The sequence below is a fragment of the Anser cygnoides genome, chromosome 8 (assembly GCF_040182565.1).
Source record: "Anser cygnoides isolate HZ-2024a breed goose chromosome 8, Taihu_goose_T2T_genome, whole genome shotgun sequence".
Lineage (NCBI taxonomy): Eukaryota > Metazoa > Chordata > Aves > Anseriformes > Anatidae > Anser > Anser cygnoides.
In genome coordinates, this window is record NC_089880.1 from 10211456 (window position 1) to 10227712 (window position 16257).

The 16257-nt window shown below is 59.1% G+C and overlaps 1 protein-coding gene across 6 annotated transcripts in view; it reads left to right on the plus strand.

Moving 5' to 3' along the window:
* Positions 1–264: 264 nt before the first annotated feature.
* PDE4DIP (phosphodiesterase 4D interacting protein) overlaps positions 265–16257 on the plus strand; it is a 32019-nt gene continuing 16026 nt past the window's right edge. For 2 of the 6 annotated variants that reach the window (XM_048080244.2, XM_048080247.2), the window contains exons 1-10: positions 6080–7840; positions 11388–11507; positions 13009–13128; positions 13369–13461; positions 13572–13787; positions 14275–14433; positions 14792–14905; positions 15108–15245; positions 15520–15699; positions 15968–16162. In XM_048080244.2, the coding sequence (XP_047936201.2) occupies positions 6692–7840; positions 11388–11507; positions 13009–13128; positions 13369–13461; positions 13572–13787; positions 14275–14433; positions 14792–14905; positions 15108–15245; positions 15520–15699; positions 15968–16162 (2484 nt within the window). In that variant the 5' untranslated portion in view covers positions 6080–6691. Of the gene's footprint in view, positions 417–3221; positions 3472–3687; positions 3957–4551; positions 4629–5270; positions 5395–5470; positions 5626–5834; positions 5923–6079; positions 7841–11387; positions 11508–13008; positions 13129–13368; positions 13462–13571; positions 13788–14274; positions 14434–14791; positions 14906–15107; positions 15246–15519; positions 15700–15967; positions 16163–16257 lie in introns of those variants that run through there. The other 4 variants (XM_048080250.2, XM_048080251.2, XM_067001399.1 and 1 more) reach the window with 3 other exon arrangements.

The following is a 16257-nucleotide window of genomic DNA, read 5'->3' on the forward strand; positions in this document are numbered from 1 at the left end:
GGCTGTGGTGGCAGCTGGGCCACAGCTGGGGCGGGTTTGGGGGGCTATGGGGACGTGGCACCCCACTGGGTCCTGGGTGGGCTCTGGGCGGTGCTGGGGGGCAGCAATGGGGGGGCCCTGCCAGGAGGAGGAGGGATGGAGGGGGTGGAGGAGGAGGAGGGATGGAGGAGGGATGGAGGAGGAGGAGGAGGAGGAGGGATGGAGGAGGAGGAGGAGGAGGGATGAAGGAGGAGGAGGAGGAGGAGGAGGAGGGATGCAGCTGCGGGCGGAGCCGGCCGGTGCCGCAGAGCCGCCTCCCCGGCGCACGCTGGGGCTGCCCGGCAGCGGCTGCGGAGCGCCCCCCGGTGCCCCCCGGTGCCCCCCGGAGGCCGGGAGCGGCGGAGGCCGGGGGGCAGGATGCGAGCCCCGCGGCGGAGGTGAGGCCACGGGGGCTGGGGGCGTGCGGGGGCTCCGCGGGCACCCGTGGGGAGGCGGCTCGGGGTGGCCGCGGGGCTGGGACACGCGTGGGGACCGGGACACGCGTGGGGGCTGCGGGACCCCCCCCCCCCCCCATCGCCCTGCCCGGCTCCTGCACATCCCTCCGGGGGAGCTGCGGGATGGGAGCGGGGCCTCATCCAGCAGCGCGCCGTGGGGACCCGTGGGTGCTGGGCAGGGCGTGCTGTGCCGCACGGCGGGGCCGAGCTGCTGGCTGTCACCGCGGTGGCACCAGCATGGGGTCACCGCGCAGGTGGGCCTTGCTGGGAGCAGCGGTGGCGCTGCGGGAAGGGCCCTGATTTGGGGCGCAGGCTGTGGGGCTCGCCCCGTCTCCCCCAGCTCTCCCATCCTTCCCGCTCACCCCTCTGGTCCCTGTCCCCAAACCCCCGGGCCTGCGGTGCTGGCAGCCGCCCTGGCCTGGAGTTTGAGCACCGCCAGCCCCCGGCTCCCCCCGTCCCGCCGCGCTCAATGGACACCTTGTGCCGTGCCCCGGCTGCGGGTGGTCCGCGGTGGTGCCGTGCGTGCCCGCAGAGGCACACCCGCCGTGCTGGCCGCCTGGCCCCGGCTCCACCTCCCCGCCGTGGCCCTCGGCCCTCTCCGAGACGTTTGTGCCATGAGGCAGCGTGGAGCCAGGCAGTGCCACGCATCCCGGCCCTGCTGGCCCTCACCAGGGCTTGCGCACGGGGCCGGGGGCTGCCGCCCCTCCCTCCACCCGTGAGAGGTGATCCAGCAGCAGGAGGAGGTGAGTCTCCGGCTTGGTGCGCTGTGCGGTGCCGGGCACGTTGGGGATGCTGTCCCACGGGGCATCAGCCTCCCTTGTGCACCCCGCTATGCCGTGGCCCTTGCCCTCTCCCCTCGCCCCGTGGCGCCCCAGGGTGCTGGTCCCGGCGCGGCCGCTCGGATGCCGTGAGTCAGCGGGTGCTGTGAGTCAGGGCCGCGTGGCACCCCTCGTGCCAGGCTGCCCGCGGGCCCCAGGGCACGCTGGAGGTGGGTGGCGCTGCCCGGAGGGTGGGGGGGCCGAGGGGTCTGCACCCCAGGGATGTGCCCCCCAGGGATGCGCACCCCAGCTCTGCTCTGTGCTCCAGGGGCGGCACAGCCGGCATGAAAGGGCTCTTGTCCTCCTGCAGCACCACTTTGTCCTCCCCTTTGCTGCTAATGAATTCCCAGCGTTGTCCCCACAGCCCGGCACAGGGCTCCCAGTTTGGGTACTGGGGGTGCTGGCTGGGACGCAGGAGCCACGGGGGCCGGGCACCCTCCTGCCTGGGTGTTTCACCGCCGTGGGCATCGCGCCACTGCGTTCCTTTCCTGCCTCATCGGGTATCGCATCTGCGTGGGCACCGCGCCCCCGGGTATCACACCTCTGTGGTACCGGGCGTTGGGATATCGTGCTCCCTTGGGTATCGTGTCTCGGGGTGTTACACTTCTGGGAATCGTGCCTCTCCAGATTTTGTGCCACTGAGTGTTTTACCTGCTTGGGTGTTGTGCTTTTGGGTACAGTGCCTCTTTGGATTTTGCGCCACTGAGTGTTTTGCCTCCTCGGGTGTTGTGCCTTTCGGGCGTATCGTGCCTCTGGATATTGCGCTTCCTTGAGAATTGTGCCTCCTCCTGGTGCGCCTTGACTCGAGTACCGTGTCTCCTTGGATGCTTTGCCTCTGAGTGTCCTGCCTCCTCTGATAACACGCCTCCAGCTAACGTGCCTCCGTGGATGTTGTGCTTATGGGTAGTGGGTCTCCTTGGGCATCATGCCTCTGGGTACCAAGCTCCTTGGATGTCACGGCTCTGGGTGCCTCTGGGTGGCTCTGAGTGGCTCTGGGTGCCTCTGGGTGCCGTGCCTCCTCGCGTATGATGCCTGGCAGGGTGCAGGGCCATGCCTGGCCATTCCTGGCCATCGTGCTCCGGTTTCCCCTCCTGGCGGGTTGTTGCCTCTGGTCGCTGCCAGGATGTGGTGCTATGTGTCCGGCCCGTGAGGTGCTTGTGGTGTGCCCCGCTTCGGGGACACAGCCCTGGGGCACCCGCTGTGCCACATATCACAGGGACCTGCTCAGGAAAGAGCAAAGTGCCCATGGGGGCTCAGGGAATGAGAGCCCACTGCTCCTGAGGGCCCCCACCAAAAAAGATTTGAGATTAGAAAAAAAAAATACAGAAAAATGATTTTTTTTGTTTTTGTTTTAAGGAAAAAAACATGTTTTCTTTATTCTTTAAACCCTGAAATGACTCATACATCTCTGCTGAAAATAAACCTGATGGCGGCTGCCGCCAGCAGCGGGTGAGCCGCGATAAGGCAGGGGGGCACGCGGGTCCTCCTGGGGGGGGGCACCCTGCACAGCGTCCTCAGCCCCTCTTCCCAACCCCAGGGGAGCTTTGGGGGGGGGTTTATTGGGGGCTCAGGTGGCCCTGCTGCCCGCAGAGGGGGGTCAGGGCTGCTAATGGGGCCAAAGTGCTCGCAGCCGGGCACCGCCATCTGCACAGCCCCCGGGGGCTGGTGGCGGCGCGCTGCGAGCAGACGTGCCCGGCCATGGGAGCCACATATGCACACGCGCCCTTGCACATGCACCGGCTGGGAGTTCGCCCCCCTGAACCCCAGACAGGCTTTGGGGTGACATTTGGGGTCACGAGATCTCCTACGCCACCCCAAAAGAGCCACGGCAGCCACCTGCAAACCCCCTCCAGCAGGGGGAGATGCAAAAAACGGTTGAAATTCCCCCTTCCGTGGCGGAATCCTGTGTGACGTGGGCTCGTCTCCGTAGGGACCCCTGCCATGGTGACGTCCCCATGGCCAGCCGCATGGCAGGAGAGGATGCTGCGCCCCGTGGGGGCACCCTGGCGGAGGGGCCATGGGGTGACTGCGACGAGGACACCGCACCGGCCGAACCAGGGGGGACCCTGCACCCCCCAGGCGCTTGGCCCCATCCCATCCCCGCAGCACAGATGTGTCCCCTCCGAGCCCTAGAGGAGGGTCCCCTCGCCCAGACGCAGACTCTGCGGGACTTCGAGAAGGTGACCACCTCTGGGGCCCAGGGGGGTGCATGCAGGATGCGTGCGTCAGCCCCAGCGCAGGCAGGAGGGGATGGGGACCCCCCCCCGTGCCGTCCCTGTCCCCGTGGGGCGCCGCGCTCCCCCTCGCCACCCTCCTGGCTGATGTCCGGGGGCCGCCCGGGGCTCGGGTTTCACCACTTGTCTGTCCCCGCCGGGTTCCTCAAATAGCACCGGGAGGCGAAAAAAAAGGAAAGGGGCCGTGGCGGGGGCACCCGTCACCGAGCTGCGGGCGGGCAGGGAGCGGCCGTGGCCCCGGCGCCGCCATGTGAGGGGTGCCGGGATGTGCCCCCCATGGAGCACCGGCCATGGCTAACGGGTACCGCACGCTGTCCCAGCACCTCAACGACCTCAAAAAGGAGAATTTCAGCCTCAAACTCCGCATCTACTTCCTGGAGGAGCGCGTGCAGCAAAAGGGCGAGGGCAGCCGGGACGATGTCTACCGGCGGGTGAGCGCGCCTGTGGGGACGGGGACGGGGATGGGGATGGGGACGGGGATGGGGACGGGGTGCTGCTCCGTCCTGGATTTCCCCCCAGTGATGTCCCTTTGCCAGGAGCGGGGCCACCAAGAGGAGATGGGGATAGGGGCATGCAGCCATCAGCATGGGACAGGGACACAGGGAGGGCAACGGGCACAGCAGTGGGGCTGGGGGGAGTTTGCTTCTTGCTGCCTTATACCGGAGCAGGGAGAGGGATGGGGAGGGCAGGATCTGCCCTGCTGGTGGTGGAGATCCCGGTGCCCCCCACACATGCTGGTGGGGAGCTGGCATTATAAATAACCTGGCTGCTTTTACAGCTGTCCTGGGTGGGTGGGCTGGGCCATGTGGAGCCCCTAGTGCCCTATGCGGCTCGGCCCCTAGTGCTACTGAGTGTCCCCAGTACAGCAGGAAGGCCAAGAGAACCTAAAATCTTACTGTGGGGCAGGGGCTGTGCCCCCGCCCTGCCTTTGATGAGCACGGGGAGCTGTGTGGGGCCGGGGGGGGCTTCCCCAGCACCTTGGGGTGGGTGTGCACAGGGCCACCCTGCGTCCCTCCGACCCCACAGAACATCGAGCTGAAGGTGGAGGTGGAGAGCCTGAAGCGGGAGCTGCGGGAGAAGCAGCAGGCACTGGACAAAACCTGGTGAGGCGTGGGGACAAGAACCGGGGGGGGGGGCAGCCAGCGCGGCTCCGCTTACAGCCCCAGTGCCAGCCAAAAATAAAGGGCAGCACCTGTTGGCCGGGGGACGTCAGGAGCCCTGCTGGGTCCCTGCTGCGGGTGCTGTGTCCTGCCATGGAGTGCCAAACTCTGCTGTGCCGTGCCATACTCTGCTGTGCCGTGCCATGCCATGTTGTACTGTGCTGTGCCATACCGTGCCACGCCATGCCATGTAATACTGTGCTGTGCCATGCCATGCCGTGCTGTGCCATGCCATTCTGTGACATGCCACGTAACTCTGTGCCGTAATAGTGCCGTGCCATGCCGTTTCATGCCATGTAATGCTGTGCCATACCATACCATGCCATGCCGTGCTGTGCCATGCCATATAACGCTGTGCCATAGCATGCCGTGCCATGCCATGTAATGCTGTGCCATACCGTGCCGTGCCGTGCTGTGCCATGCCATATAACGCTGTGCCATAGCATGCCGTGCCATGCCATGTAATGCTGTGCCATACCATACCATGCCATGCCGTGCTGTGCCATGCCATGTAACGCTGTGCCATAGCATGCCGTGCCATGCCATGTAATGCTGTGCCATACCACATCGTGCCGTGCCTGGCAGGGTGGCCGCGGAGAACCAGTCGAACCGCAGCGAGGCCGCGCTCCGGCAGCACTATGAGGAGCGGCAGCGGGAGTCGGAGCACGTCTACGAGCTGCTGGAGAACAAGATCCAGCTCCTGCAGGAGGTGAGCGCCGGGGACCGTGGCGGGGCCGGTGTGGGGAGCCGGTGCCGCTCCCTGGGGCTCACCCGGTGCTGTGCAGGAGGCCAGGCTGGCCAGGAGCGAGGCGGAGCAGGCCACCGCGCTGGCCAAGGCCGAGGCGCAGCAGTGCCAGGAGCTGGCGGCCAGGCTGAAGGAGGCTGCGAGGGCGCAGGGGGACAGCAGGAGCGGCGACGGACGACACGACACGGCACGGAGGTGGGTGCCACGTCCGACCTCAGGTCCCACGTCCCCTCCCAAACCCCGTAGGGTGCTGAGCATGCCCCTAGGGTGCTGAGTGTCCTCAGGGGATGGCACTGAGCACCCCGGGGGTGGCACTGAGCACCCCGGGGGTGGCACTGAGCACCTCGGGGATGGCGCTGAGCACCCCGGGGGTGGCACTGAGCACCTCGTGCCACCCATCACAGGAGCCCTGAGGAGCCCAGCGGGGACCCAGCCGCCAGGCACCAGCTCGCAGGGACGCTGCCGGACCAGAATCGCGACCTGGAGGAGCAGGTGGGCACAGCTGGTGGCGGTGGCGGCGGTGCCATGCCCGGTGTCGCGCTGTCGCACCGTCGCTGCCGCCGACACCGGGCAGTGCCCGGGCGGACTACAACTCCCGGCAGCCCCCGCGGCCACTGCGCGGGCGCGGCACCGCCCGCCCGCCGCCATCTTGAAATGTGAGCCAGAAGCCGGGCGCCGCCGTGGCAGCAGCATCGGTGGTGACGGGAGGGGAGGAGGAGCGGCCGGGCTGGGGCAGGGGACTGCGAGGAGATACGGGGAGTCTGAGAGGAGATAGGGGGTGTCTGAGAGGAGATAGGGGGTCTGTGAGGGGATACGGGGTGTCTGAGAGGAAATACAGGGGTCTGAGAGGTGATAGAGGGGCTGTGAGGAGATACAGGGGTCTGTGAGGGGATACGGGCGTCTGTGAGGGGAAACGTGGGTCTGTGAGGGGAAACTGGGGGGTATGTGAGGAGAAACGTGGGTCTGTGAAGAAATACAGGGAATCTGTGAGGAGAAATGGGGGTCTGTGAGAACAGGGGGTCTGAGGAGAAACGGGGGCGGCCTGGGGCTGAGGTGTAGGAGATGGCATAGGGCAGAAGGGCGCTGTGGTGCCGGGAGTCCCAGTGTGTGGCCTCCTCCCTGACGAGGGGGGCTGCGAAGTGCTGGTGGGCTCAGGGTGAGGGAGCAGAGCCCTGGGAGATGCGCTGAGGGAGCCAGAGAGGCCCAGGGAAGGTCCTGGAGAGCCCCCAGAAGTAGGTGTGGGTGCTGGTCAGGAGGGAGGATGAAGGAAACGTGCCGGATTTGCGCCCGGGAGCTGTGCGGCAACCAGCGGCGATGGATCTTCCACACGGCGGCCAAGCTCAACCTCCAGGTGCTGCTGTCCCACGTCCTGGGCAGGGAGCTGTGCCGGGACGGCAAAGCCGAGTTCGCTTGCAGCAAGTGTGCCTTCATGCTGGACCGCATCTACAGGTTCGACACGGTTATCGCGCGCATCGAAGCCCTCTCCATCGAGCGCCTGCAGAAGCTGCTGCTGGAGAAGGACCGCCTCAAGTTCTGCATCGCCAGCATGTACCGCAGGAACAACGAAGACTCCGGCACGGATGACAGAGCCGGGGATGGGACTGTGGACCTCTCTAACCTGCCTGATGTACGGTATGCCGCCCTCCTGCAGGAGGACTTTGCTTATTCTGGGTACGAGTACTGGACGGAGCAAGACGAGCACGGCCTGGAGCCACACAGCTGCCATGCTTCAGAGGGAGCGAGCAACCGCCCGCGGCGCTGCCGTGGCTGTGCGGCGCTGCGCGTGGCCGATGCCGACTATGAAGCAATTTGCAAAGTGCCACGAAAGGTGGCCAGAAGCATCTCCTGCGGGCTGTCCGGCCGGTGGTCAGCGAGCATGGGCAACGAGGAGTCATCCGTGTGCGACACGGTGGAGTCTGCTGGTGCCAGAGGGCCAGTGGATGGGGAGAGCATGGAGGAGGGCACGCCCGCGTCCTCCGTTGAGTCCCTGGACACGACGGTGGAGGCCGGCCCTCTGCAGCAGAAGGATGAAGACGCAGATAAGGGGGTGAAGGGGAACGGCAAATGTGACGACCTGGCAGAGGACCGCGTGACCCCCAGCTCGTCGCTGAGCGGGAACAGGCTGGAGCTGGCCCTCAGCTTGATCAAGGGGTTAGACTACAAACCCATCCAGAGCCCGCGGGGCAGCAGGCTGCCTATTCCCGTGAAGTCCACCTTGCCCCCTCCCAAGCTCAGCCGGGACTTGGCAGATGGAAGTGCTGCTGGTGGCTTAGCCTATGCTGGTTCTGGTTTCCTGACAGCAGAAAGAAAATCCCTTTCCAGGGCTTCTTTGGGTCTTCCCTTGGAGATTTCTGAACTGCAGGAGCTGTGGGACGACCTCTGTGAGGATTATATGCCGCTGCGGGTACAGGTAGAGGTCATCGTGCAGCCGTTCGATTGAGCGGCGTCCCTGCAGCTTGCCTCTTGAGACCATTAGGCATTCTTCTGTGCTGAGATAATGCAGATAGCCACGTGTAGCTGAACCAGGGGCTAAGAATAGGCAGCTCGGTCCTTTTTAGGTGTGCTCCGTTTGTCCCCTGTCATTCTCCTGTCATCTGCTTCCTCTTTGTGTTCTGGGAAATCAACCTGCCCTCCCTCCCTCAGCTCTCCCTGCGACTGCAGCGTGCTAGCTGGATCTAAGGTCTTTGCATGCTTTCTCATTTTCTGCTGAGAAAATCCCAGTTTCGCTTTGCCTTTCTCTTTTAGTTGATTTTTTTACCCGCGACTGAAGGGAAATGTTAAGCTTCTGGGCACGTGTTTTCCAGCAAGCGTGTTTTCTTTGTCCCCTGGTAATGGTACAGCGTCAGGAACGCCTGCCTTCAGAGCCCTGCCTCTGCAGATCAGGCTTCCAACCCGCCTAGCGTGCAGATCTGCGGCGCGTGCCCTGAGGAGAAGGTGTTTTCCTTGCAGGTGGCTTTGTGCCAGCGGGTGACTGTAGGGTTGGTATTCTCCATAACTGGTTTATTTTCTGAGCCTTTGAAAGGATTCATCAATTAACGGCAGGTGTTGTGCAGAGGCAACAAACACCCCCGCTTTCACAGGGCTTCTTGCTGCCGGTACCTGCCTAGGTGGTAGTCCTCACGGCGCTCTGGATTGCCTCTGTTTTGCTGGCTTTAATGAAATCTTCATTAGCATGCAGTCAAAAAGCTGAACTTGTAGCTCCTTTGCCACTTTCCTTAATGAATAGAAGGCCTCAGTCAGCTTCAATTCAGGAACATCCGTGTCAGGCTAATTGCATCCACATTAGCAGCCTTAGTGCTGCCTAATTCTCTAGGTAGCCTCAGGGATTAGAAAAGTGCTTGTTTATTTCTATGGCAACTGTAGCCGTGCTGAATTACGCTCCCCATTCCGGGACTGCTGCTTGCTGTCCCATCTGCTCAGGCGTTTCCCAGAGCTGTCTGCTCTTCCTGTAAAACCCACCAGAAAATCGTTAGGGCGGAGCGCAGAACGCTTAAGGATGAATTTCCCTCTGGTGCACAAAAGCATCACGCTTCTAGCCGGTGAATGAAGACAAAAGACAGGGGGTAGATGCTGCTCCTGTGTGCCGTGGTGCTTGCTGCTCCTTTTCACTGCTAGGGATGGATTCGGAGCATAAAAACAGGCTTTCTCGTAACAGAACGTGGCACAGTCAGCGTGGCGCGCTCACAGCTTCCCTTTGCGTCACGCTTTGCCATCCTGGCCTCGGAGCTGCCCTGGAGGAGTTCCTGTAACCCCCAGCCTCTGCCACCCCGCCGTCCCTGCCAGGGATTCATCCTGCTGCGTTTTTCACCACCCGTTTCTTGCTGTGGCAGCAGCAGCTGCTGAGCGGGGCCTGCCGTAAGGGCAAAGCTCTTAATTGTTTGGACGGTTTTAACGGCAGAAAGGGTAAGCTGGATGCTGCTGGTTGACAAAATGATTCTCATATTTTTCTTTCTACAGCCAACACTTTTTTGTGAAAGTCAGGTACTGCAGTCCGGTGATTCATATGCATAAATGCCTTTCTGATAGTGTGACGGGAACATACGGGACCACAGCTCCCTTATCGTTTTTTGGAAGCTGCAGTCTCCTTTAAATTGGCTGTTGTAATTTATGATGACCCAGAGCAATGTGGTGTCTGGGGCAGGTAATCCCTTAGATACCATCTTCCTGGCCGTTTTCTTGAGCCAGCAGATCTGCCCTTTCACCACCGCAGCTCCAGGAAAAAGCCACCAAACCCAGCCTCCGTCAGATGCGCTCTTACAGCTGCCTCGGCTGCCAGCACAGCACCAAGGGAGGCATTGCCCTACGGACAGCCCCTCTTTTGCCCACTGTTTGGTGCAGATGTGAGCTTGGCAGGCCTAGACAACGCAGTGCTTATTGTTATTATCATCATTTTCTGAAGAAGCGTTCTGTTTCGGTTAGCGTGTGCTGACATTGCTGGAGCTGTGCTGAAAAGAGGGCACTGAGGAGAGATTTTCAGTGAAAATGCTGATGTAGGGAGGGAAAAATAAAGTGGGGAGCCACACTCTGCCTGGTGAGAGATGACTGCACTGAAGCACGAGGGAGGAGGCAGCTTGCGCTTTGGGACTTTGGACTCTGGAGCTTGCTTTGCCTTTCCCCTCCCTGCTTTTAGCCGTTTGCAGGTTGTTTGGTTTATTTTTCCTTGGAATGTGCAAATGGAGAGGAAAGGTTTGTGATGGTGTTTTCTGTTTTCCCCTCCTGCCTCTCTGTGTGTTCTTCTCATCAGCCTTCTTCCAAAATAGTTACTGCGGGGGAGATTCTAGCAGCTCTCCCTGTCTGAAGCCTTCTGGTTGGGTAAAGCCAGGATTATTTGCTGTGGCTGGTTGAGGTTTCACTGAAGTCTTAACAAAACAGGAGCATAAAGGGGAGCATTGATCCTGTGTGGCAAGCTAACAGGAAAACGTCACGGCTAGGAGTTGTGGCAGCAGGAGGAAGGCCGAGTGGCAGCTTGGCGCTATTTGTAAATAAAGGAGAGTGCAGAGAGTGTGGCAGCAAGATGTGGGAATCAGAAATGCTGTAGCAGGCCCCTCATGGGCCCGGGAGGGCTCCTCTGCACTGCGTGCCTTTCCCAGACAGCGTTCCTGTGGGTGAGGAAGACGAGGAATTAATAGGACAGGGCTAATTGGAGGCAGCTGTTGTTCCCTGTGCTGCCTGATGTACCTGTGAGATCTCTGAAAAGCTCTGGCGTGTTCTCATATCCTCTGTGCTGCACTTCTGTGCCCGTCGGGGCCTGTGTTGCCTCCCCCTTAAAACAGGCACCAGTACGGTCGGTCCTGCGTCGCTGCTGGTGTTCAGGAGCACTCGATGAGCCCGGGGGTGGCTCCGTTTGGATGCTGCTGTAAACTGTTAGCAGCTCGCTGGGCAGGAGACAGAAAAATAGTAAGAAGGGCTGACGGGGGATTAGTGCGTGCTCAGCCAGCGGGCCCTGCATCAGAAAGCAGGCTGCTCCCATTCCTGGTGGGTGGGTACGTCTCGTGAATGGAGTCTCAGCTGTGGCACCGAGCTGGCTGTGGCTCGGGGAGCTGAAGGGAACCGCGGCTCAGCGCTAGCTCTGTTCGTCTGGAGCTGCTAGCAGGGCACACAGGAGGGAGGGAGGTTTCAGGGATGTGGTTTGGGTGTGAGGAGCAGATCTGTCATCAGCCTGGAGACGGCGGTTAGAGCCAGACACGCCGCTGGGTCCGCAGTAAGGGAGTGAGGAGAGACAGAGCAGGAGCGGAGCCTCGGGGCAGCAGGGAGCTGCTGGCGGGTCAGGCAGGGAGCAGCCAGGAGCCAGCCCCCACGCAGGAGAAGGGAGATGCAGGCAGCAGGCTCTTCTGGAGGCACACAAGCCCAGAAGGGTGTGTTTAAGCCCACACTGCAAGGTCTGTGGGGGCTGGCCAACAGAACAGAAGCCGGTGCAGGTCTCGAGCCATTTCTCTCCTTTTTTTTTTTTTTCCCAGAATCTGCAAGATGAACGTGAGCAGCCAGCTCCAGGTGACCCCGCAGCCGGGCAGCACGCCTCCGATCTGCGTGCTACGGAGCTGCAGGGCAAAATCCAGCAGCTGGAAGCTACCAACCAGGTATTTCTTTGTGTTCAGCAGACTCATTAGGCACTGAGTTTTTCCCTGACTCTTGGATTTGCACAGGCTGAGCCAGGTGCAGGAGAGAAGGGCACCTGCCTTCTTAGACAGCTGCCTGCTTTTTCTTTTTTCTTTTTGCAAACATTAAGGGAAATCAGCGCAGAGGGGGGTCCTGTTTTCATTTAGCTTTAAAGGCTCTCATGTCTTTCCTAGGAAAGCCAAGTTGTCTTGAGACAGATCAAATTTAACATCTTGCAAGGGGTAGATGTTCTTTGTTATGCTCTTGAACTCTAAGGTAAATTATGTCTTCTGGGAAAACGGATTAAATGGGAGAAAACAAAAAAAAAACCAGCAACAAAACCATTGGATTGGGATCTTTTTTTATAATGTGGGGACATCTGTAAGCTCTTGGAGCTGCCTGGTCCACAGAGGTTGACAGAGAAATAAAAGGGTCAGTAAATGCAGTTGAAGTGTTTAAAAGGTTTAGGGGGAGTGTCTCTTAGAGAAGAGATAACATCACAAGTGTGTAAACTAATGAATAACAAGAGGAGATCATGTGGCAGCAGCAGCTTTTTAAGAAACCATGGCTTGATTCAGTTCCAGGGAAGATGCCTATCATCTTAAGACTAACAATACCAACAAGCAGCGTGTTTAGAAATGCTAACAAGCAGTTGCTTAAATACACAAATTACATTGCTCCTATATGTCGTGGTGAAAGCAGAGCACTGTCCTGAAGCTGTTTGAGATAACGTCACTCTCTTCAGGTAAAAATGTCTAAGGCAGAAGTGTCTCAGGTTGGAAATCAGAGACAGACTAGGGAGAAGTTCCCCTTTGCTCTGCAGCCGTGCTGTTGGCATCCTGGCACGCTTTAGGTTCCTCTGTGCTGAAGCCAGAAGGCCAGATAAGCCACTGATCTGATCAAATGTGGAATCACTCCAACCAGCAGTTGCTGCAGCAGTGCCTGGGTGATGGAAGGAGGCGGGAAGAGAAGGGGCTGGAAGGTGGTAAAGGTGCAGCTGCAATGTTCTGGGGGACCCCAGAAGCAAAAGGAACAGTTTTTGGAACGTACAGCTTCTCCGTGTGTGGCGCTGTGATTTTTCTTCTTGTTGTTCAGACCTACTGGGAGATGTTTGTGCTGAAGCAGCTCTTTCCTCCTAAGGAAACAAACTGTAGGAATTGGGAAGGGTGCTGGGCAGTCTGAGCAACGCTGTCCCACAGCTTGTGGGAGGCAGCCCGATATGTGAACCCGAGCATGGAGCCTCCACCCTGCGCATGCAGGCTGCATTGGAAGGACTAGAGGCACTGAAAGAGTCTTGTGGAGGAACAGAAGAGTTTGTTTATTCACTGGTCTCCACCCAGCTCAAACAGTATTTACAGACTCTGGAAGGAGGCTCGTTTATCTTGATCTGGTGAATGCCTGGGCTGTAGGGACTTGAGCGAGGGTGTTTATATATAGCATTAATTGGGCAGGATAGACAAAACAACATCTTTTCGTGTTCAGTTGTTACAGGAAAAGCTGAATGAACTGAATTTAGAGTTAAAATCTGCCCAAGAAACATCGCAGAGACAAGATCGTACGATTCAGAGTCTGAACGAGGCCCTGAAGAGCAAGGAGAGTGAGGTAATAGGATTGGATGGGCGGGGTGGTGCTCACTGAAAGAGAAGTGTACTAACCCTGTAAGCAGCCATCGAAAAGAAATGCGTAAGCCATTGCTGTGCATCCTGGAGCTCATTAAATCATTTCTTGCAAAGGTCTTACTGTTGTGTGGCACTGCTGTGTCATAATTGTGCTGGAGGCTTGCAATGGGAGGGTTTGTGCTTAGCTAGCCGGTGACTGGGCTTCCCACCCTTTGACCCGCAGACAGAAGAGCTGTACCATGTCATCGAAGGGCAGAATGAGACAATGGCCAAGCTGCGGGACATGTTACACAGAAGCCAGCTGGGACAGTTGCAGGTACGTGCTGGGAAAGCCTGAAATACATCTGGTTTGGTTCTGCAGGGATCCCGATTTTTAAATCTTTCTTATGAAGTGAATCCCGAGTTTCTCTGTTTTCCTCTCGTCAGATGGCAGAGAGCCCACCCTCCTCTCAGGAGCAACAGGCAGCACTTCTGGATCTTCAGAACACGCTTTTCTGCACCCAGCTGGAGGTGCAGAAACTGAAAAGAGCTCAGCGCCAGAAAGAGCATCAGCTGGCTGAAGCCAGGAGGGCAACCCAGCTCCTGGAGACCACGGTGCACGAGGAAGAGCAGCAGAAAGAGGCAACCTGGAAACACAACCAGGTATGACAAGCACTTAGCCTGGAAATCTCTGGGGTTGCAGGGGTTAAGAAGCATTGGTGTAGGCAGTACTCTGCTCTCATTCACCACTTCTGCCTGCACCAGTCTGGTCCTTGTCTCAAATATGTCAGGGGGAATTCTCCAGCCTCCTTTGCTTCCTATCTGAGGAGTTAGAATCAACAAGGACGCTTGTATACTGGTGCAAATGTCCATCTCTTCTTGCAGTGTTACAGAGTTAACCTCTGCTGCTGCAGCAGGTTAGCTGTGATTGCCTGTAAGCTCTGCCTGGGGCCAGAGCAAGGCATTTAGATGGATTTCCTGGGAAGAAATAAATTCCAACTTCATTGCTATGGAAGAATATTTTGAGATGTGAAAGCTGTAACATTGTAGAACGTTTTAGGCTGTTCCCACGGTCCTTGTTGCTCTCAGCTCCTTCAGGTTGGTCTGCTCTTCACAGCTCTGTTGAGGGCTGAATGTTTTTCTCTCGCAGGAGCTGCGTGCTGTGGTCCAGCAGCTGCAGGCAGAGCTGCAGGACAAGGCTCAGCAGATCCAGGCTGTGGAATGGGAGAAGTGCTGCGAGCTGCAGGCGCAGGAGCAGAGGGTGCAGCGTTTGAGTCAGCACCTGGCTCGCAAGGAACAGCTGCTGCAGGTGAGGTGCAGGAAGACCTAAACTGAGCATGATTAGCCAGGGCCCCTGGTCCTCTCTCCTTTGGTATTTAGAGATGCAAAATCAGTCTGTAGCTTTCTTACATGCCCCTCAAAGAGAACAAAAGAGATGTTTCTGTGTTCTCAAGGTGAGGAAGGAAGCATGGCTGTCCGAAGGCCTCAGCTCACATAAAAGCCTGGTGAGCCCTGACAGGCACTAGTCGGCCAGACACAGGTGCTAGGATTCTTATACCCATCAACGTAGGGTCTAGTAATTAGCACAGAGTTTCCTGTGCTGCTGTGTTTTTTTTTTTTTCCTGGACTGCCAGTTGTACTAGTGTGTGTGTGTGTTACTTCTTCAGGAATCGAGGGAACTTCTGCAGTGCCAGCAAAGCCTGGGCAGGAGCCCCGCAGCCATGGACACCATGCTGGAGAAGCTGCAGCAGCGAGTCAGTGACAGGGATGCTGCTCTGGAGGTGAGCACAGGTGACATCTCCCTGGTTTCCCTGTGGCTCAGTCTCTGGGCTGAGCCCAGGCCAACCACGTGTTCTGTGTGCTCTTCTTGGCCCAGCCTTCCAGAGGAGCCCTCTGAAAGGCAGAGCTGAGGTGCCCCACGCAGAAAGGGGCCCTGCAGAGCCCTTCTCCCCCATCCTGAGCATTTCCCTCCTCTCACCCTAGCGAGCAGTAGATGAGAAGTTCTCTGCCCTGGAGAAGAAGGAGCAAGAGCTGCAACAGCTCCGTCTCTCCATAAGAGAGCGTGGAGGTGACCAGGAGAGGCTGCGCAGCGTCCTGTCCAGCAACGAGGCCACCATTCACGTGAGTGCTTGTGCTCGGGCCCGTTGGGTCCGGTTTGGCTGTGGTGCGGAGCAAAATGAATCCTTGTGTGAATGCTCCGTCTGTGGCTGGGGAGAGAGGGTGCTGGGGCTTGGCTTCCTCTATCCCCGTGTGCTGGGCAAGTTTCTGGGTCACTCGTGTTTCTGGGCTGGGTGTAGAGGTGAGTGTGGGGCCTGGAGAGGATGGGGATGTGTGTGGTGGTGTTCAGGGTAAAGTCCCTGTCCCTGCTTGAGCTGCTTCTGTTCTCTCTCCTCAGAGCCTGGAGAGCCTCTTGAAAGCCAAAACCCTGGAACTGGAGCAGGTGTCAGCAACCTGCCAAAACCTCCGCTGGCTCAAGGAGGAGATGGAGGCCAAATCCTGCAGCAGGCAGAAGGAGCAGGAGGGGATCATCCAGCAGCTGCAGACGTGCCTGCATGACAGGAACAAGGAAGTGGAGGTGAGGCCTTGGCTTAGCCTCCCGAGCCTTCAGCCAGTTTGTCTGTGGAGAGAGCGGTCCCAGGCCAGGGCCTCCTGGCTGCCTGCCTCTGAGGAGGGCACCTAAACCTGTGCCCGTGCCTTGGAAGCTGGCTGCCTTCAGCACTGCTAAATCCCTGTGCTTGCTTAGACACAGTCATCTCATCCAGGCTGAAGAGCTTCTCTTCCCCAAACAGGCTGCGGTTTGTTGGTAGCAGTGTCTCTCCATCTCTCCCTCTCCTTCTGTTCAGGAGCTCACAGCAACTTTGCTCTGCAAGCTGGGCCCGGGGCAGAGCGAGGTAGCAGAGGAGCTGTGCTCGCGTCTCGAGCGCAAGGAAAAAATGCTGCAGGAACTCCTCAGCGACAGGAACCGTCAGGCTATGGAGCACGATGCTGAGATCCGGGAGCTGCTGCAGGCCATGAGCACCAAGGAGCAGTGGAGCAGAGTGAGTTGCGTGCAGCGCTGCGGTGTGGTGGATGATTTTGCTTTGAGTTCAGCAGCCAGAGAGCAGTTCTCTTTTGCTTTTGGCGTTGCCTGGCT